At 40.2% G+C, this 22,457-nt stretch overlaps 1 protein-coding gene across 4 annotated transcripts in view; it reads right to left on the bottom strand.

Annotated features, from left to right (window-relative positions):
• Positions 1–1,334: 1,334 nt before the first annotated feature.
• The window catches only part of LOC139757300 (uncharacterized), an 84,452-nt gene continuing 63,329 nt past the window's right edge, over positions 1,335–22,457 (bottom strand). For all 4 annotated transcript variants that reach the window (XM_071677679.1, XM_071677707.1, XM_071677690.1 and 1 more), the window contains exon 3: positions 1,335–5,980. In XM_071677679.1, the coding sequence (XP_071533780.1) occupies positions 4,373–5,980 (1,608 nt within the window). In that variant the 3' untranslated portion in view covers positions 1,335–4,372. The remainder of the gene's footprint in view (positions 5,981–22,457) is intronic.

Raw genomic sequence — 22,457 nt, 5'->3', positions numbered from 1 at the left:
TTCTACTTTACCACACTTCATTCTGTGCAAAGCTTTAACTACCTTTTCTTTATTCATCATACCAATCACCAGGACTCTGCACATGGCAACTTATTTCACACATTTTTCATCTGCTACCCCATCATCCAATGCATTCAACAGTTCTTCAAAATACATCTTATTTTTCACCTCAGCTTTTTATCACTTTCCCCATCTGTTTGTTTTCTAATTCACTTCACAGTATTACCTCCATCCAATTTGTTTAATATTCTCTATCAAATTCATCAATGATCTCTCCCCTCGTCTTACTAGCAATTGGGGGTATAACTAGCAAACAAGAGGCCCCAAGGGTAAATGAGAATGGGGAAGAGCTACACGAGTTAGTGTTTTAGAGGAGAAAAGTTACTAGAACGAGGATGACCTTCAGGAACTGGAGTGCTTTGGGTAACTGGGAATGGACAGGATAGAGGATGAAATCTTGAGGACTGAAGTGAGTCATAGGGTGGGAGATGGGTTCAATGTCCTGGATGCATAAAGGAACATGTAGAAGGAAAGGTCAATGTATGTGAGGAGAAAAACAGGTAAAGTCATCTTGGGCCCTAAATGCAATGGAATGGAAGAGGGTGGACATATCAGAAATGAAATGGTGTGAAGCAAGTTGACTGTGTCAGAGATGAGACTATAGAGGTATAGTAGTCAGTGCAGTCTGACTCAGAGAACGAACCAAAGTGTGCTGAAATTGTATGGACATACAGACAAGATGAGCAAAGAAAGATTAAGATCAGTGCATCAGATGTGGAGAGGGAAGAGGAATACCTTCCTATCTATGAGAACCTACAATAAAATTTTGCCAAAAGGCAGGGTTAATGCATAGCACTCACCACATCTTGCTTGATGAACAATACTGCTTCTCTCTGCCTCCATGCATATTCCATAATCATATACCCTGAGTTCTTCTAAAGATCAAGGGAGAGATGGAAGAATGCATAAAGTGCCTTTGGGTTTTAATACTTAGGAAGGTAAGAGGTATGGAAGGTACAGAATGAGCTGGATCAATATGGTACATAGGGAGCAACTTTCTGTCACGGGGCTAAACCAGAGAATATGTAGTGGTCAAGGGAAACCATGAAATGGCCTGTTGGGCCTGGTTATGGATGGTATGCTCTGACTTCAGTAAATTATACATGAAAGCTCAAGAAAGGATGTATGCATGTGACTTCATAATTCATTTGTTCCTCGCACTACCTTGCTAAGCTTGGAGAAGCAGTTAGGTGAGAAATTCATTCCTATTCCACAAACACACACACAAGTGCAAAACATATCCAACTACTCATATTAGCATAAAAAACTAAATACAGTGTTCTCAATTTATTGGACTTTTCTTGTTTTCTCATAGGAATGAATTCAAAATTTCCTCAAATCATAAATAACAAAACATCAAATAACATTATAATATCTCACAGTTTGGTAATGGACATTTGCATTCTTTCTTCACTCACTGGTTTCCCAGATTATACCCAAATGAAATGAGGGTATTCTACACATGGTAATAAAAAGACTAACTGCAGCCAAGCTTTGGTTATACTTGTAGGTCATGTAATATTTTTCTTAACGAAATGAAAGGACAGGTTGTACCTCCCTAATCCGGTGCTCTGTGGTCTGGCATGTTTTGAATCTGCTGCCATTAGTTATAATTTTGTGGATCTGCCAACAAGGCAGCTAAGGTGTCAATATCTGTTTACACTGCAGCCAAGCTAATTACGTCCTGTTAATTTCTTATATTCTGCTGTATTTTAGCCTTTCACGATGTCATCCCAGGGACCATGAGTTGCAGAAGATGGTGCTAGTGCTAATAGGCATAAGCATAAATCATTATCTATGATAGAAAAGGTGGAGTTACTGAAAAATTAGATAAAGGAACTTATGTAAAGACTTTGTGTGAGTACTATGATATCGGATTGTCAACTATGTGTGACTTTGGGGTCAATTTCTGTTTTCCGGCAATGGCTAGGTCCTAAGGCTGTCAGATTAAAGAGGTACAACCTGTTCTTTTTAAACTTGTCTGTTCATGAGGGTGCATTTTAATGTGTAAAATGCAATAAATAATTATGGCAATGAAGTTAGCAATGAAAAAAGAAATGGGTTTATAAAATTTTGCACTCTAAATATACATCAATGACAGTATTCTAAAATACTATCTAGTACAGTCAAACAGTGGAAAAAAAATTACCAAAGTCTAATAGAATTCATCCTCAAAGACTGTAGCAAATACATGGTTTCCAAATTTCCTTATCATAACTTTTGAACACAGATGGGAGATAAGATGAGAGACCTGTTTGACTCAAGGAGGACTGATTTGGTCTACATGTCATTTGCATAGTACAGGACATGTTATGTATCTAATGAAATCAGATATATACACTGCTACCTAAAATGTCAATGTGTCAGATCACACAGCTTTAGAACTTAGGAATACAGTACCTCAAATTCAGAGACGGTAAAAATGTACGTGTCCATCAAATAGCTGTGTCTTAATAAAGCTGTCTTATGCTCACCTCTGGCAAGTCCTCATAGAAAAGTATGAAGGTAAACACAGATGAAGCTTTGTCAAGTTTCAAATATCTAATACTATTATTCTATGCTTAATAAAGATGTGTAGTTTGGGATCTGAGAGCACAATAAAATGTTATTTCATATAATGTGTAACGAGGAATACAGTATGCTGGCCTTTATTATATCCTGTACTTTCAATACCCATTACAGTTAACAGCCTCGTCGTGTCCATTCTATGAACTGCAGTCCAGAAACTGTCCTAAGGCAGCAGCTGGTTAAACAAAGGAAGCATAGAAACATTAGGTCAACTGAAGAATGTTCCTTTTCAATTCACAGCATAGGAATGCAACTATTGTGTCACGGGAAGAAGAATACCTTATAAAACAAGGATTCTTGTGTACAGATCATGTAAATTGATTCTTTGGCATGTAAAGACAATATACATGAGCATAATTAACCTTTTCAACTTCTGTAAAACACTTTCCATCAAGACAAGTGAATCCATCACAGACATTCGACAACCAGCCAGAGTTTGAATCTAACACAATATATAATTTGTATTCTGGGCTCACAAGAGAGCTTCTGCAAATGTTAGAACAATAGTATGTTACCATTCACAACATTTTACTATGCAGAAGTAATATACTGGAGAAACTATAACATAACACTGGTCTGGTTATCAACAGGATTTAAGCATAACACCCTTAATGCTCAAAGTGGAGTCATATAGCACTTGTGGGGTAGGAGTGAACCCTAAGCTAAGTTTGATGCCCACAAAACATTGTAAAAGTAACACTAATCTTGCCTTTTATGTACTTACATGCAATAATTTAAAGCTTAAAATATACTGTAATCTCAATATTCCTCCTAATCTGACTTATGATAGACAATTTGAGAGAATAAACATAATCAAAACCAATTCATTTGAAAACTAGGGATGTAAAAACACACCTTTATTGAATCATCATTAAAGTAACAATGCAGTTAATATCACAGTTTGTAAAATGGGATCAGTTTTCAACTGAATATGTCAAGGACTTCTACAATTCGGGCATATTATCAAATCCTTCAGGTCAGTGAAAGATAGCTTACAATCATTATAGCTCAATTGTACAAAGAATGACAAAATAAGAACCTCAGAGCTGAAGACTTCCACTGACCAATACATAGCTCTAGGTTCACCCATGACTATCCTACCCTTCGACTTATACCTCGGATTTGGCCATTCTGCACAATGCTAAGTTCAGGTTGAATCCTGAATGTTACACTTCAATGACTTGATCAAATATACAAGTATACTATTTTCAGTTAGGATATGGAAAAGTTACTGAAGGCAACTGTACTGACTTCATTATAGATGTACAGAAATCAGTGAGGCAAAGTTTTAGATACAACTGGAAAATCTACATACATACATGATTATGAATATGTAATCATACTAGGAGTTGAAAAATGAAGCTATGACTGTTTGCATGAGTGATTATTCCAGAAGAAACTAAAAGTTTGATTCACTATATTTTAGGCACTGTATATACTTAATCCTAAGAATTGTATATTTTTCAGGTTGTCTTTAAAGGAAAAACTGAAGCAACAGAAGCAAGGTTAGCAATATTAACATATGCCATTCTCTTGAACTATATTTTAACATAAATAGCAACACTTTTGGAAGGCTATTAAAAAAAATATCACACAAAATACAAACAGACTAACGAGGAACAGACTAACGTGGGATTTATGGAGAAAAGAAAAAACGTAAGTTAATGACAACCACATTTTTTATCAACTAGGTAGCCTCTTGCAGTTCCTAGCCACCGCTTTTCATTGTAAATAGTTTTGTGTTTCAAAAGTTAGTTATCACATAAGGCAACACTATCAAGGGGTCATCCTGGTAGCCTTTTTTGATGATTACTTCATGCCACTCTCTAAATTTTCCATCCATATCAAAATTACCATTCTGACAATCCAGATTGGTCGAATGAAGTGTGTTTACATCCTCAAGTGGGATCTTTTCAGATTGCCGTACTAATCTATCCACTTCATCCTCAGATTCATTATTGTCTTCGGAACCACTATGATTTTCAGCCTTTTCTTCTTGTTCTTGTGCATAAACTTGTTCTTCAGAATCATCCCATACAATACTGGAGGTGTCAAGAGGAGGAAGGCGGGCCAGAATCTCCTCAGCAGTTTCGTTAGACATGACACCAAGGAGATCTAGATTGCTTGGTGTCACAACAGGTGGAGGGAGGTCTGTTGGGCCATGTGGTGGTGAGACTGGGGCACTTGCTAATCCTCTGGCCTCTGTTTCTGAAGATACTGAGCCTCTGTCCTCATCTCCAACACCTGCAAATTCATCAAATGCAGGACCCGGCTGTGAACTGAGGAAACGATGCAAGTGGTCCATTTTGTTACGAGTAACAACTGCATTATCAGCTGTCCTACCCATACCAAGTGTTGTCCCAGGTCCTGGTAATTCTCGCACATGTTGTTCTTCTAACTTTGTTGCTCTTTCTGCTAACTTACTATCACCTTTTCGTTCAGCAAGTTCCGCAACAATCTGAGATGTGGTTTTCACTTTAGAGGCTTTAGTAGTCACTGGAAGTGCAGCCATTTTCTGCTGAAGCAAGTCTTGGGTATTTGTAGCAAGAGGGGTTTCAGTAACATTTACTTTTCTTTTTGAAACAATATGTGTATTTGCTATTCGTCGTGTTTTACTACTTTCACTACCTCCACTAGTAATCTTAGAAGCACAATCGTTACTAATAACACTGGAAAAACTGTCTCTACTATCTTCATCAAAACCATTAGTTACATTATTTCTAGATCGCTTGGCAACTGGAATATCACTACTAGAATCCTCCTCATCTTTTCTTAACCTTTTGTTAGCTGTATTTGTTTTCGCTACATTTTCAGTACTTGGGGCATAGGAGGAAGCATCTGCCCTAGGTGGTTGCCTTAAACTGGAATTGACTGCTGGAGAATGTGGGCGGGACCGCGGGCGGGCAGGGGTTGCAAGAGGGGGAGTGACAGCTGGTGAAACTGACGCCAGAGCAGGACTTAACCCTGGGCTTAAAACACGTCCCCGGAGTAAGGCAGGTGATGTGGGTTTGAGTGGGCGGGATGAGTGGGCGGTGGTTAGGGTGGGGGAAGCTGTGCGAGTTCGCTGGACCAGGGTGGAGGGAGTGGTGGGAGCAGACATTCCTGGACTTGTGTTACCACTGGACGGTAAGGAAGATGGTGAAGCCGGAGGGTGCCCATTACCCGCCCCTCTTGCACCTGTCCCACCAGACCCCGTCCCGCCAGGTCCAGGTCCTGGCCCAGCTGCTCCATTAACTCCATCTGCCAACACCTCCTTACGCCACTTGCGTACAAGATCCTTAGATCGCCGGTAAAGCTCTTGATGGTTTGTCTTGCGTCGGATATTGTTGATGTGTCTTCCTAGTCGGGTGGACTGTGAATAAAAGAATACGTATACTTAGAGATAATATATAAAAATTATCACAATAATAGCTGTGCTCCACATCTGCTGTGGACCTTAGCAGTGTCTTTGCCAACACCTACACTTCTTCATGGAAAACTGCAACATATATTATCTGTTTTATATACTTCATTATATGGTGAAAATATAAAGCCCAAAAACAGCCAAAGACCAAGGCAGACCAAAGAACAAGGTTATAAGTATCCTTAAAGTGTAACTAGATTTTTATATGTGCTTAGTAGTACTAATGAGAAAGAAAAATAAGTATGCTGCACTTCTGGATATACAGGAAACATATGATGAAGTTGCTTTCTTCACATGGGTGACCCAGAGAGCATAGGAAATGACAGAGATCCCAGCTCTTTTTCGGAATAAAAAACACTATCCATACACTAACTTGTTATATACCTGTTCCCAACAAGAACTCCCCAAAGGGGTGGCCATGGCAATAGTCACCATAACAAGTAAATCCAGTGCAGCTTTTTAGCCTTTTGTGTGTCACCTTTAACAGGCCACTGGCAGAAAGTAACTCTAGCAGTGTTTGCAGAGGCTTCTACCTAATGTTTTACTGATTACTTCTACTTAATGCTCCTTCCAAATTTTCCTACGTACTAATTCTATGTTTCTTCTTACTGCTCCTGCCTAAATGTACATACCTGTTACTACTATCTATTGCTCCTACCATTTTCCCAAAAGGTAGGGCTAGCACATGGTGCTCACTGCAGGAAAATCTAGTTATGAAAAATGAACTCTGTGAGTTAAGGGATTTTACTTATAAGGGCAAAATGCTAGTTTACATGTGGGTGAGGCAGAAAGAAAAGACAGCAACATGGGTCAGAGGAGTGCATCTTGACATCCATTCAAATGCTAGCTCACTACACAGCCACCACTAACCCTCCCGATACTTAGGCGAGTAGTACTGGTAATATACCTCCCTGGTCTTTGGCTGCCTACCACCTAACTACCTACAAACTAGTGGGTAAAAATACTATATGTCCTTGAAGACGATCATCTTGTGTGAACCACTGCTCACCATAATTTGAAGAGGAAGAGGGCTGACGTTGTGCATGAACAAACAGAAATAACTCATTCCCCACTCTGCATATACATTAGTACCTGTAAACTACTTTTTTAACCTATCCAGCATTTTCTTGTGACATGAGAAAGGGAAGAACCAGTGTTTAAGGCCTTATCTCTCATCAATGTATTATATAAATATGAACACACAAGTTAGTTCTAGTTTCGTTTACAAACTAAAAGCCTTTTCTTCTTTCTAAACATTCCTCCCTTCCTTACATCAAGGCACACTTCAGTGTTCTCTTTTAGCCAAAGTATTTTCATCTGAGAGTCATGTGTAGTTTTCATTTTTTTTCTTAGTTTCAAACATCTTCCCCAAAACTTTTTGGGTTCCTAACATTGGCTGTAACTGAAGAGCCATCTGCAGGGACTATGCTACTGTAAAATGGCCTTTTACATACAATTTGCTGTGCTGCCTAGGGACCTTGCATCAAATAGCATTTTCTCCAAGATCCATCAAACAATAAGCTCTACCACTTCTGGATAAAGGACTATGTTACTACACTGCCCAACCTTAGAAACAGCTCATTTCACCATTGAGAAGAATCAATGATGCTTTGATAAACCATGGCTGTATCAGATGAAAAGTTATTTTCAAAGACCTTATCACTCCAAAGGAGTCCATCATCATATCTTAGCTCCTAACAGAACTGCAGCCTCAAAGATAAAGGGAGTCCCAAAAAAGGTCTTGGGGGTTTATAAAAATAAAACATTTCCTTTACCATCCTGCTCCAGGATCTCCTTCTATGGGGCTCATATAGTGCTCAAGGAACTGGCCACATCCATAAAGAAAGATCAAATGTCAGGAAGCTAGGAGATGTCGTGTGTTGTGTCTTTATCAGATAAGTACAAAAAACTGAGGAGTATGTGTTTAAATGTTTCCTGTGTGGTAGTTTCATCTTAGGCATGAGGGGTCTTGCAATATGATGAACTGCTGTCTGTAGAGCAGGAAAGATGCATGGTATTCATTAAGTTGAAGAGAAAAGATATCTCATACATGTCTAAGATGTGAAACTTCAGATGGGTATGTCTGGTGGAGTGATGTTTACAAGTGGGTTAGAACATATATTTAGTAACTACTGGGTCATTTCAATATGAGTAAGTTCTGTCAGTCTTTTTTCTATTAGGGGTTGGTGGGAATTAGTAATTTTAGGTGCTGAAGTGTAAAGCACAGATAAGGCTTTCATTTCTTTTTTGTGGGTGGTGGGTGGTTTGGATAGGAAGGGTACTACTGCTGTTGCAATGAACTGAGTGCTGAGCATATCAGTGAGGTGGGAGTGTATTGGAGGCATTATTGCTTCATTGTGCAGTTGCTGAATGTTTGTTTTGAGTGCTCTGATTTGTGTGGTTTCCAGCAGTTATATTTGATTTTGACTGAGTGGATAACAGGCATGAAAGACATAATTCAGGGTGGAGATAATCCAATTTTTAAGGATATTACAGGATTCATTTTTTAGTCCAAATCTGATACTGGTATGCGACTTGATGCTTAGCTTATCTATGGCCCTTATGTTGATTTGATGACTTATGTGAGAAGTCAATGGCATATGTGTTTTGTATGAGTACCCAGCATAGCTAGTTTTATTCAGGGGGAGTGGGAGGCTGCAGGATGCATTCATGTCTCTCAGCGGTTAAGACATGGTCAGATGAAGATCTCTTATGGGCCCTAAGCACTCTAACAATTGCAAGCCTGAACAATAATATATTCATTTATTCATTTTCTATTATACTTGATCACCATTTCCTCCATCAGCAAGGTAGTGCCAAGAAACAGACGAAGAATGGCCCATCCACTCATATACACATATTCATACAAAAAATGCCCATACACAGACAAATACATATCAACATATACATATATACACACACATAAATATACATATACACACATTCATACTTGCTTGCCTTCATCAATTCCTGGCACTACACTGCCCCACAGTAAACAGCATCGCTACCCCCTACTTCGGTGAGGGAGCGCCAGGAAAACAGACAAAAAAGGCCATATTCATTCACACTCAGTCTCTAGCTGTCATGTGTGATACACTGAAACCACAGCTCCCTATCCACATCCAGGCCCCACAGACCTTTTAATGGTTTATCCCAGATGCTTCTCATGCCCTGGATCAGTCCATTGACAGCACATTCACCCAGTAAACCACATTGTTCCAATTCACTCTATTCCTTATACATCTCTCATCCTCCTGTATGTTCAGGTCCCAATCACTCAAAATCTTTTTCACTCCATCCTTCCACATCCAATTTGGTCTCCCACTTATTCTTGTTCCCTCCACCTCTGACACATATATCCTCTTTGTCAATCATTCCTTACTCATTCTCTCAACATGTCCAAACCATTTCAACACACCCTCGACTGCTCTCTCAACCACATTCATTTTATTTCCACACATCTCTCTTACCCTTTCATTACTTACTCGATCAAACCACCTCGCAACACATACTGTCCTTAAACATTTCACTTCCAACACATCCACCCTCATCCATACAACCCTATCCATAGCCCATGCCTTGCAACCATATAATATTGATGGAATGACTATTCCTTCGAATACCCATTTTTGCTCTCTGAGATAATGTTCTCTCTTTCCACATATGGAAGCGGAGGCGAGTCACAGGGTGGGGGAGGGGGCAAAGGTTCTAGGAGCGATGAAGAATGAGTGGAAGGAGAGAACGTTCTCTCAGGGAGGAAAATTGGTATGTTTGAAGAAATATTAGTTCCAACAATGTTATACGGTTGCGTGGAATGGGCTATAGATAAGGTTGTATGGAGAAGGGTGGACGAGTTGGAAAAGAAATGCTTTAGTACATATTGTCCTCAAACATTTTATTTCCAACACATCCACCCTTATCCATACAACCCTATCCATAGCCCATGCCTTGCAACCATATAATGTTGTTGGAATGATTATTCCTTCAAACATACCCATTTTTGCTCTCCAAGATAACATTGTCTCCTTCCGCACATGGAAACGGAGGTGAGCCGCAGGGTGGGGGAGGGGATGAAGGTTCTAGGAGCAATGAAGAATGTGTGGAAGGAGAGAACATTATTTCAGGGAGCAAAATGAGTATGTTTGGAGGAATAGTAGTTCCAACAATGTTATATGGTTGCATGGCATGGGCTATAGATAAGATTGTACAGAGAAGGGTGGATGTGTTGGAAATGAATTGCTCGAGGACAACATGTGGTGTGAGGTGGTGTGATAGAGTAAGTAAAATAAAGGGTAAGAGATGTGTGGAAATAAAACGAGTGTGGTTGAGAGAGCAGAAAGGGGTGTGTTGAAATGGTTTGGACATATGAAGAGAAAGAGGGAGGAGAAATTGACAAAGATGATATATGTGTCAAGAGGTGAAGGGAACAAGCATTAGTGGAAGACCAAATTGGAGGTGGAAAGGTGGAGTGAAAAAGATTTTGAGTGATGGGGGCTAAACATACAGGAGGGTGAAAAGCATGCAAGGAATAGAGTGAATTGGAACGATGTAGTATATCGGGGTCGACGTGCTGTCAATGGATTGAGCCAAGGCATGTGAAGCGTCTGGGGTAAACCATGGAAAGTTCTGTGGGGCCTAGATGTGGAAAGGGAACTGTGGTTTTGGTGCATTATTACATGACAGCTAGAGACTGAGTGTGAACGAATGTGGCCTTTGTTGTCTTTTCCTAGCATTACCTCGTACACATGAGGGGGGAGGGGGTTGTTATTTCATGTGAGGCGAGGTGGCGATGGGAATGAATAAAGGCAGACAGTATGAATTATGTACATGTGTATATATGTATATGTCTGTGTGTATATATATGTATACGTTGAGATGTACAGGTATGTATATTTGCGCGTGTGGACGTGTATGTATATACATGTGTATGTGGGTGGGTTGGGCCATTCTTTCGTCTGTTTCCTTGAGCTACCTCGCTAATGCGGGAGACAGCAACAAAGCAAAATAGAATATATATATATTATACTTAGTCGCTGTTTCTCGCATTAACAAGGTAGCACAAGGAAACAGATGAATGGCCCAACCCACCCACATACACATGTATATACATAAATGCCCACACACACACACATACATACCTATACATTTCAACATATACATACATATACATACACAGACATATACATATATACACATGTACATATTCATACTTGCTGCCTTCATCCATTCCCGTCGCCACCCCACCACACATGAAATAGCATCCCCCTCATGCCTGCGAGGTTGTGCGAGGAAAAGACAACAAAGGCCACATTCATTCACACTCAGTCTCAAGCTGTCATGTTTAATGCACTGAAACCACAGCTCCCCTTCCACATCCAAGCCCCACAGAACTTTCCATGGTTTACCCCAGATGCTTCACATGCCCTGATTCAATCCATTGACAGCACATCAACCCCAGTATACCACACTGTTCTAATTCACTCTATTCCTTGCATGCCTTTCACCCTCCTGTATGTTCAGGTCCCAATCGCTCAAAATATTTTACACTCCATCTTTCCACCTCCAATTTGGTCTCCAGCTTCTTGATTCCTCTACCTCTGACACATATATCCTCTTTGTCAATCTCTCCTCACTCATTCTCTCATTGTGACCAAACCATTTCAACACACCCTCTTCTGCTCTCTCTCAACCACACTTGTTTTATTACCACACATCTCTCTTACCCTTTCATTACTTACTTGATCAAACCACCTCAAACCACATAGTCCTCAAACATTTCATTGCCAACACATCCACCCTCCTTCGCACAACCCTATACATAGCCCATGCCTTGCAACCATATAACGTTGTTAGAAACACTATTCCTTCGAACATACCCATTATTGCTCTCTGAGATAAAGTTCTTGCCTTCCACGCATTCTTCAATGCTTCCAGAACCTTCGCCCCCTTCCCCATCCTGTGACTCACTTCTGCTTCCATGGTTCCATATGTGCCAAATCCACTCCCAGGTATCTAAAACACTTTCTCCAGTTTTTCTCCATTCAAACTTACCTCCCCAACCCTACTGAACCTAATAACCTTGCTCTTATTCACATTTACTCTCAGCTTTCTTTTTTCATACACTTTACGATACTCAGTCACCAACTTCTGCAGTTCCTTCCCCGAATCAGCCACCAGTGCTGTATCATCAGCAAACAACAACTGACTCACTTCCAAAGCCCTCTCATCCACAACAGACTTCCAAAACATCTTTTTATTCTCCCTAAAGTTTAATGACACTCTCTGACCCCAACTCTCATTTGCCCTCTTTTTCATTCCTTGCACCTTACCCCTGACCTCCTGCCACTTTCTTTTATACATCTCCCAGTCATTTACTCTCCTTCCTTGCAAGTATTGTCCAAATGCCTCTCTTTTCTCTTTCACTAACAGCTTTACTTCTTCATCCAACCACTCACTTTCCTTTCTAATCTGCCCACCTCCCACCTTTCTCATGCCACAAGCATCTTTTGCACAAGCCATCACTGCTTCCCATTCCTGACCCATTCCCCTCACGTCATTTGATCTCATCTTTTGCCATTCTACACTCAATTTCTCCTAGTAGTTCCTCACAGAAGTCTCCTTTCCAAGCTCACTTACTCTCACCACTCTCCTGCCCAACATGCTCTCTTCTTTTTTGAAAACCTTTACAAATCTTCACCTTTGCTTCCACAAGACAGTATTCAAACACCCCACCAGCTGTCCCTTTCAGTACAGTTAACATCCAAAAGTCTCTCTTTTACACGCCTATCAACACATAGTCCAATAATGTCCTTTGACAATCTCTCCAACTCACATATGTATACTTATGTATATCTCTTTTTAAACCAGGTATTCCCAATCACCAAAGCTTTTTACAGCACACAAATCAACAAGATATTCACCATTTCCATTCACAACACTGAATACCCCATGTACACCAATTATACACTCAACTGCCACATTACTCGGCTTTGCATTTAAATCACCCATCACTAAAACCCGGTCTCGTGCATCAAAGCTGCTGACACACTTACTCAGCTCCTATCAAAACACTTGCCTCTCATGATCTTTCTTCTCATGACCAGGTGCATAAGCACCAATAATCACCCATCTCTCTCCATCCACTTTCAGTTTTACCCACATCAATCTAGAATTTGCTTTCTTACACAAGAGAAAGTGGGGAAGTGATAACAGGTAGTGATGAAGTGAGGAGATGGAGTGAATATTTTGAAGGTTTGTTGAATGTGTCTGATGTTAGAGTGACAGACATAGGGTGTTTTGGTCAGGGTGGGATACGAAGTGAGAGGGTCCGGGAGAATGACTTGGTTAAGAGAGAAGAGGTAGTGAAAGCTTTGAAGAAGATGAAAGCCAGCAAGGCAGTGGGTTTGGATGGTACTGCAGTAGAATTTATCAAAAAAGGGGGTGACTGAGTTGTTAATTGGTTGGTAAGGATATTCAATGTAAGTATGGATCATGGTGAAGTGCCTGAGGAGTGGTGGAATGCATGCATAGTGCCACTGAAAAAGGCAACGAGGATAAAGGTGAGTGTTCAAAATACAGAGGCATAAGTTTATTAAGTATTCTTGGGAAATTATATGGGAGGGTATTCACTGAGAGGGTGAAGGCATGTACAGAGCATCAGATTGGAGAAGAGCAGTATGGTTTCAGAAAGAGTAGAGGATGTGTGGATCAGGTGTTTGCTTTGAAGAATGTATGTGAGAAATACTTAAAAAACAGATGGCTTCATATATATCATTTATGGATCTGGAGAGGGCATATGATAGGGTAGATAGAGATGCTTTATGGAAGGTCTTGAGAGTGTATGGTGTGGTAGGTAAGTTGCTAAAAGCAGTGAAAAGTTTTTAACAAAGATGTAAGGCATGAGTATGAAAAGTAAGAGAGAGTGATTGGTTCCCAGTGAATGTCTGTCTGTGGCAGGGGTGTGTGATGTCTCAATGGTTGTTTAATTTGTTTATGAATGGGGTGGTTAGGATGATGAATGTAACAATTTTGGGAAAAAACGGGGAGTCTGCAGTCTGTTGGGGATGAGAGGGCCTGGGAAGTGAGTCAGTTGTTGTTCGCCGATTATACAGCTCTAGTGGCTGATTGGAGTACAGAACTGCAAAAGTTGGTGACTGAGTTTGGAAAAGTGTGTGAAAGGAGAAAGTTGAGAGTAAATGTGAATAAGAGTAAGGTTATTAGGTTCAGGAGGGTTTACGTACAAGTTAATTGGGATGTAAGTTTGAATGGAGAAAAATTGGAGGAAATGAAGTGTTTTACGTATCTGGAAGTGGACTTTGCAGCGAATGGAACCAAGGAAGCGGAAGTAAGTTATAGGATGGTAGGAGGGGGAAAAGGTTCTGGGAGCAGTGAAGAATGTGGGGAAAGAGAGTACATTATCTCAGAGAGCAAAAATTGGTATGTCTGAAGGAATAGTAGTTACAATAGTGTTGTATGGGTGCAAGGCATGGGCTATAGTTAGGGTTGTATGGAGGAGGGTGGATGCGTTGGAAATTAAATGTTTGAGGACAATATGTGCGGAGTGAGGTGGTTTGATTAAGTAATGAAAGGGTAAGAGAGATGAGTGGAAATAAAAAGAGAGTGGTTGAGGAAGCAGAAAAGGGTGTGTTGAGACAGTTTGGACATATGGAGAGAATGAGGAAAGATTGACAGGTTATAGGTATCAGAGGTGGAGGGAACAAGGAGAAGCAGACCAGGTTGGAGGTGGAAGGATGGATTGAAAAAGATTTTGAGCGATTGGGATGGGGCCTGAACATACAGGAAAAAAAGAGGCATGCAAGGAATAGTGTGAATTGGAACAATGCAGTATACCGGGGTCAATGTGTGCTGTCACTGAACTGAACCAGGGCATGTAAAATGTCTGGAGTAAACCATGGAAAGGTCTGTGGGGCCTGGATGTGGATATGGAGCTGTGGTTTCGGTGCATTACACATGACAGCTAGAGACTCGGTGCATTACCACATGACAGCTAGAGACTCGGTGCATTATACATGACAGCTAAAGACTTAGTGTGAATGAATGTGACCTTTTTATCTTTTCCTGGTGCTATGTCACTGAAGCAGGGGGTAGTGATGCTGTTTCCTGTGGGTGGGGTAACACCTGAATGAATGAAGGCAAGCATGACTAAATGTATGTGCATGTGTATATATGTATGTCTGTGTATGTAAACGAGTATATGTTGATATGTATATGTATATGCGTGTATTGGCATGTATATATATATATATATATATATATATATATATATATATATATATATATATATATATATATATATATATACATGGAAATGGTGAAGAGCTTGTAGATTCATGTGCTGAAAAAGGACTGATGATTGGGAATACCTGGTTTAAAAAGCGAGATATACATAAGTATACTTATGTAAGTAGGAGAGATGGCCAGAGAGCGTTATTGGATTACGTGTTAATTGACAGGCACGCGAAAGAGAGACTTTTGGATGTTAATGTGCTGAGAGGTGCAACTGGAGGGATGTCTGATCATTATCTTGTGGAGGCTAAGGTGAAGATTTGAATGGGTTTTCAGAAAAGAAGAGTGAATGTTGGGCGTGAAGAGGGTGGTGAGAGTAAGTGAGCTTGGGAAGGAGACTTGTGTGAGGAAGTACCAGGAGAGACTGAGTACAGAACGGAAAAAGGTGAGAACAATGGAAGTAAGGGGAGTGGGGGAGGAATGGGATGTAATTAGGGAATCAGTGATGGATTGCGCAAAAGATGCTTGTGGCATGAGAAGAGTGGGAGGTGGGTTGATTAGAAAGGGTAGTGAGTGGTGGGATGAAGAAGTAAGAGTATTAGTGAAAGAGAAGAGAGAGGCATTTGGACGATTTTTGCAGGGAAAAAATGCAATTGAGTGGGAGATGTATAAAAGAAAGAGACAGGAGGTCACAAGAAAGGTGCATGAGGTGAAAAAAAGGGCAAATGAGAGTTGGGGTGAGAGAGTATCATTAAATTTTAGGGAGAATAAAAAGATGTTCTGGAAGGAGATAAATAAAGTGCGTAAGACAAGGGAGCAAATGGGAACTTCAGTGAAGGGCGCAAATGGGGAGGTGATAACAAGTAGTGGTGATGTGAGAAGGAGATGGAGTGAGTATTTTGAAGGTTTGTTGAATGTGTTTGATGATAGAGTGGCAGATATAGGGTGTTTTGGTCGAGGTGGTGTGCAAAGTGAGAGGGTTAGGGAAAATGATTTGGTAAACTGAGAAGAGGTAGTAAAAGCTTTGCGGAAGATGAAAGCCGGCAAGGCAGCAGGTTTGGATGGTATTGCAGTGGAATTTATTAAAAAAGGGGGTGACTGTATTGTTGACTGGTTGGTAAGGTTATTTAATGTATGTATGACTCATGGTGAGGTGCCTGAGGATTGGCGGAATGCGTGCATAGTGCCATTGTACAAAGGCAAAGGGGATAAGAGTGAGTGCTCAAATTACAGAGGTATAAGTTTGTTGAGTATTCCTGGTAAATTATATGGGAGGGTATTGATTGAGAGGGTGAAGGCATGTACAGAGCATCAGATTGGGGAAGAGCAGTGTGGTTTCAGAAGTGGTAGAGGATGTGTGGATCAGGTGTTTGCTTTGAAGAATGTATGTGAGAAATACTTAGAAAAGCAAATGGATTTGTATGTAGCATTTATGATCTGGAGAAGGCATATGATAGAGTTGATAGAGATGCTCTGTGGAAGGTATTAAGAATATATGGTGTGGGAGGCAAGTTGTTAGAGGCAGTGAAAAGTTTTTATCGAGGATGTAAGGCATGTGTACGTGTAGGAAGAGAGGAAAGTGATTGGTTCTCAGTGAATGTAGGTTTGCGGCAGGGGTGTGTGATGTCTCCATGGTTGTTTAATTTGTTTATGGATGGGGTTGTTAGGGAGGTGAATGCAAGAGTTTTGGAAAGAGGGGCAAGTATGAAGTCTGTTGGGGATGAGAGAGCTTGGGAAGTGAGTCAGTTGTTGTTCGCTGATGATACAGCGCTGGTGGCTGATTCATGTGAGAAACTGCAGAAGCTGGTGACTGAATTTGGTAAAGTGTGTGAAAGAAGAAAGTTAAGAGTAAATGTGAATAAGAGCAAGGTTATTAGGTACAGTAGGGTTGAGGGTCAAGTCAATTGGGAGGTGAGTTTGAATGGAGAAAAACTGGAGGAAGTGAAGTGTTTTAGATATCTGGGAGTGGATCTGGCAGCGGATGGAACCATGGAAGCGGAAGTGGATCATAGGGTGGGGGAGGGGGCGAAAATTCTGGGAGCCTTGAAGAATGTGAGGAAGTCGAGAACATTATCTCGGAAAGCAAAAATGGGTATGTTTCAAGGAATAGTGGTTCCAACAATGTTGTATGGTTGCGAGGCGTGGGCTATGGATCGAGTTATGCGCAGGAGGATGGATGTGCTGGAAATGAGATGTTTGAGGACAATGTGTGGTGTGAGGTGGTTTGATCGAGTAAGTAACGTAAGGGTAAGAGAGATGTGTGGAAATAAAAAGAGCGTGGTTGAGAGAGCAGAAGAGGGTGTTTTGAAATGGTTCGGGCACATGGAGAGAATGAGTGAGAAAAGATTGACCAAGAGAATATATGTGTCGGAGGTGGAGGGAACGAGGAGAAGAGGGAGACCAAATGGGAGGTGGAAAGATGGAGTGAAAAAGATTTTGTGTGATCGGGGCCTGAACATGCAGGAGGGAGAAAGGAGGGCAAGGAATAGAGTGAATTGGAGCGATGTGGTATACCGGGGTTGACGTGCTGTCAGTGGATTGAATCAAGGCATGTGAGGCGTCTGGGATAAACCATGGAAAGCTGTGTAGGTATGTATATTTGCGTGTGTGGACGTATGTATATACATGTGTATGGGGGTGGGTTGGGCCATTTCTTTCATCTGTTTCCTTGCGCTACCTCGCAAACGTGGGAGACAGCGGCAAAAAAAAAAAAAAATATATATATATATATATATATATATATATATATATATATATATATATATATATATATTTATGTGTGTGAGTGGATGGGATATTCTTCATTTGTTTGGTGATTCAGAGGGTGAAAGCATGCACAGAGCATCAGGCTGGAATATGTGGTTTCAGGAGTGACAGGAAATGTGTGGATCAGGTGTTTGCTCTAAAAAATGTGAAAAAATTAAATTGTAACTGAGGAATAAATTTCATTATAGCAATAGCAACAGATAAATAATGAGTAAAATTCAATGCAATTCCTATCATCCTCATGGCATCCTCCCTATCATCCAATCTCTCCTAACTGGCAACTACACCACTTTAGGCTAACACAGATGCAAAATACACCACACAGAACATGTCACCACCATCTCAATAATCATCAACCACCTCACACAACTCCTGAATACAAGTAGTAACCTAACCCACACATAACAGCAATACATGGCATTGATATAACTCATTAGGTTCTTGACTAATTCACACATGAAAAATGAATTACATAGAGTACAATGTAACAGAAATATCAACGGTATAGCAGTGTAGTTAGAACATTTCTAGGAAGTAAGTGGTCACTCTTCTCAGGGTTAAAAAATGTACATTTTACTTGGTGAATTATGTGGCATATTGTATTCTTTATATATCTTTTTCACACAGTTCTCTTCATTATGTTCTTATCTGATGCAAGAGCTAATGGTTATCTACATATTCTTCACTATGTTCTTATCTAATGTAAAAACTAATGGTCTGCTAAATATTCATAAAAAATATAGGGAAAACTTACCTAGTACCTGAAGTCACATCACTTGTTCCAAAACTTTCATCTTTCACTCAATGAATGATAAGGTAAATCATATCTTTCATACATTTTTATACATAACTCTCCTAAGTTGGTTTACGACTAATTCATACAATAATAACGAATTACATAGAATACAATATTAAGAAATATACTATAACAGAAATATAGGTGATACAATAGTGTACGGAGGCTCCCTGATTTATGGAAGTCTTGACATGCAGAAATCCAACTCTATGTAGATTCTTCCATATCTCAATATTTTTTCAAGACATGGAAAAATATGTCTTAGAAACAGAAATGCTACATAGCGCGCATAGACGAATACGGGGGAGGGATGCGTTTGGCAGGCAGCCTCTTCCTCAATATACACTGTCTTCATAAACAGTGATGCTGCTACAGTGGTTCTACATGCATCTCTGCCACACTGTTTTGGGACTCTCAGTGACTTGTAGTGTAAATATTACCCTTATTTCTAACGCACAATAACTGGAAAATGGCTAAGTAATAATATAAGTATGATAAGTGATTGATTGTGAAATGAAAATGAAAATTATAAAGAAGCATGAAGGCGGACAAGCACTCTCTTCCATCTCACATGAGCTCAGGCTGGCTGCCTCAACAGTGAACACAACTTTGAATGACAGCAAGTGCATGAAGGAACCTTAAAATCAAATGTCATAACTGAGAAGCAAGCTGGTGCTATCTATGAGATTGAGAAATTACTAACTTTGTGGACGGAAAAACAGATTGAACATCATGTACTGATGTCTCATGGTGATACAAGTGAAGATTAGAAGTCTTTCTCAAGACACTAAGAGGAAGTACAGTATTTTGGGTCAGTCATGGATGGTTGGATATATTTAAAGAGGAATAATTTTGGCATGTCTGAACATCACTATGATTAAGGCAAATGGATTTTTTTTTGAAGTTTGATCATTTCTTTTTTGTCTTTCTTTTTTGAAATTAGTAATTCTTTTCTATACTTCTATTGCTCAGTATGGTGTGTTTTAAATGTGTTGGTGTTTCAGTCTGGAAGATTATGGGTGAAATTATATGGTTCTCAACTTATGGAAATTTTGACTTTAACACCGTTACCAAGAATATAACCATTACATAAGTCTGGGAGCCTCTGCACAGTTTAGAACATCTCCAATTCAGGGAGGGGAGTGCAGAGTGGTCGTCTCACAGTTCAAAACATACATCTTACCTGGTGAATGATCCTGTAAATTGCATTTTTATATTTCTTCATGCTATTTGCCATTTCCCGCGTTAGCGAGGTAGGGTTAAGAACAGAGAACTGGGCCTTAGAGGGAATATCCTCACCTGACCCCCTTCTCTGTTCCTTCTTTTGGAAAATTAAAAAAAAACAAGAGGGGGGAGGATTTCCAGCCACCCGCTCCCTCCCCTTTTAGTCGCCTTCTACGACACGCAGGGAATACGTGGGAAGTATTCTTTCTCCCCTATCCCCAGGGATATTTTTTTTATTTTTCATTTTTATATTTATTTTTACATATTTCTTTTACTAGGTTCATGACTAATTCATGCACTAAAAATACTTACATATTGATATAAATAATGGAAGTATGGGTGAAGCAGTAGAATTTTTGCAATTTAGGTATGCAAGGTGAAGCAAGTGATTGTATTTCAGTTAAAAACATTTTTTTTTCAGTGAATAATACATAGGCATTCTTTTCTTTAATTCAGTTCTCCTGCATACAAATGACATACAGGAAAAGAAAACAGCTACTTATCTATCATACTTAATCACCATCTTCCATGTTAGAGGTAGTGCAAGAAAACAAATGAGGAATGGCCCAAACCCACCCACATACATATGTATATACAAAAATGCCCTGCACATATACATACATAAGCATTTCAACACATACATAGACATGTATAAAAAAAAATAAATATATACATACATATATATATATATATATATATATATATATATATATATATATATTTTTTTTTTTTTTTTTTTTTTTTATACTTTGTCGCTGTCTCCCGCGTTTGCGAGGTAGCGCAAGGAAACAGACGAAAGAAATGGCCCAACCCACCCCCAATACACATGTATATACATACATCCACACACGCAAATATACATACCTACACAGCTTTCCATGGTTCACCCCAGACGCTTCACATGCCCTGATTCAATCCAATGACAGCACGTCAACCCCAGCATACCACATCGATCCAATTCACTCTATTCCTTGCCCTCCTGCATGTTCAGGCCCCGATCACACAAAATCTTTTTCACTCCATCTTTCCACCTCCAATTTGGTCTCCCACTTCTCGTTCCCTCCACCTCCGACACATATATCCTCTTGGTCAATCTTTCCTCACTCATTCTCTCCATGTGCCCAAACCATTTCAAAACACCCTCTTCTGCTCTCTCAACCACGCTCTTTTTATTTCCACACATCTCTCTTACCCTTACGTTACTTACTCGATCAAACCACCTCACACCACACATTGTCCTCAAACATCTCATTTCCAGCACATCCATCCTCCTGCGCACAACTCTATCCATAGCCTACGCCTCGCAACCATACAACATTGTTGGAACCACTATTCCTTCAAACATACCCATTTTTGCTTTCCGAGATAATGCTCTCGACTTCCACAAATTTTTCAAGGCTCCCAGGATTTTCGCCCCCTCCCCCACCCTATGATCTACTTCTGCTTCCATGGTTCCATCCGCTGCCAGATTCACTCCCAGATATCTAAAACACTTTACTTCCTCCAGTTTTTCTCCATTCAAACTTACCTCCCAATTGACTTGACCCTCAACCCTACTGTACCTAATTACCTTGCTCTTATTCACATTTACTCTTAACTTTCTTCTTTCACACACTTTACCAAACTCAGTCACCAGCTTCTGCAGTTTCTCACATGAATCAGCCACCAGCGCTGTATCATCTGCGAACAACAACTGACTCACTTCCCAAGCTCTCTCATCCCCAACAGACTTCATACTTGCCCCTCTTTCTAAAACTCTTGCATTTACCTCCCTAACAACCCCATCCATAAACAAATTAAACAACCATGGAGACATCACACACCCCTGCCGCAATCCTACATTCACTGAGAACCAATCACTTTCCTCTCTTCCTACACGTACACATGCCTTACATCCTCGATAAAAACTTTTCATATATATATATATATTTCTGCCGCTGTCTCCCGCGTTTGCGAGGTAGCACAAGGAAACAGACGAAAGAAATGGCACAACCCACCCCCATACACATGTATATACATACACGTCCACACACGCAAATATACATACCCATACATCTCAATGTACACATATATATACACATACAGACACATACATATATACACATGCACACAATTCACACTGTCTGCCTCTATTCATTCCCATTGCCACCTCGCCACACATGGAATAACATCCCCCTTCCCCCTCATGAGTGCGAGGTAGCGCTAGGAAAGACAACAAAGACTTCATTCCTTCACACTCAGTCTCTAGCTGTCATGCAATAATGCCCGAAACTACAGCTCCCTTTCCACATCCAGGCCCCACACAACTTTCCAGGGTTTACCCCAGACGCTTCACTTGCCCTGATTCAATCCATTGACAGCACGTCGACCCCGGTATACCACATCAATCCAATT

The sequence above is a fragment of the Panulirus ornatus genome, chromosome 2, assembly GCF_036320965.1.
Source record: "Panulirus ornatus isolate Po-2019 chromosome 2, ASM3632096v1, whole genome shotgun sequence".
NCBI lineage: Eukaryota > Metazoa > Arthropoda > Malacostraca > Decapoda > Palinuridae > Panulirus > Panulirus ornatus.
This window is presented reverse-complemented; position numbering and strand designations above follow the sequence as displayed.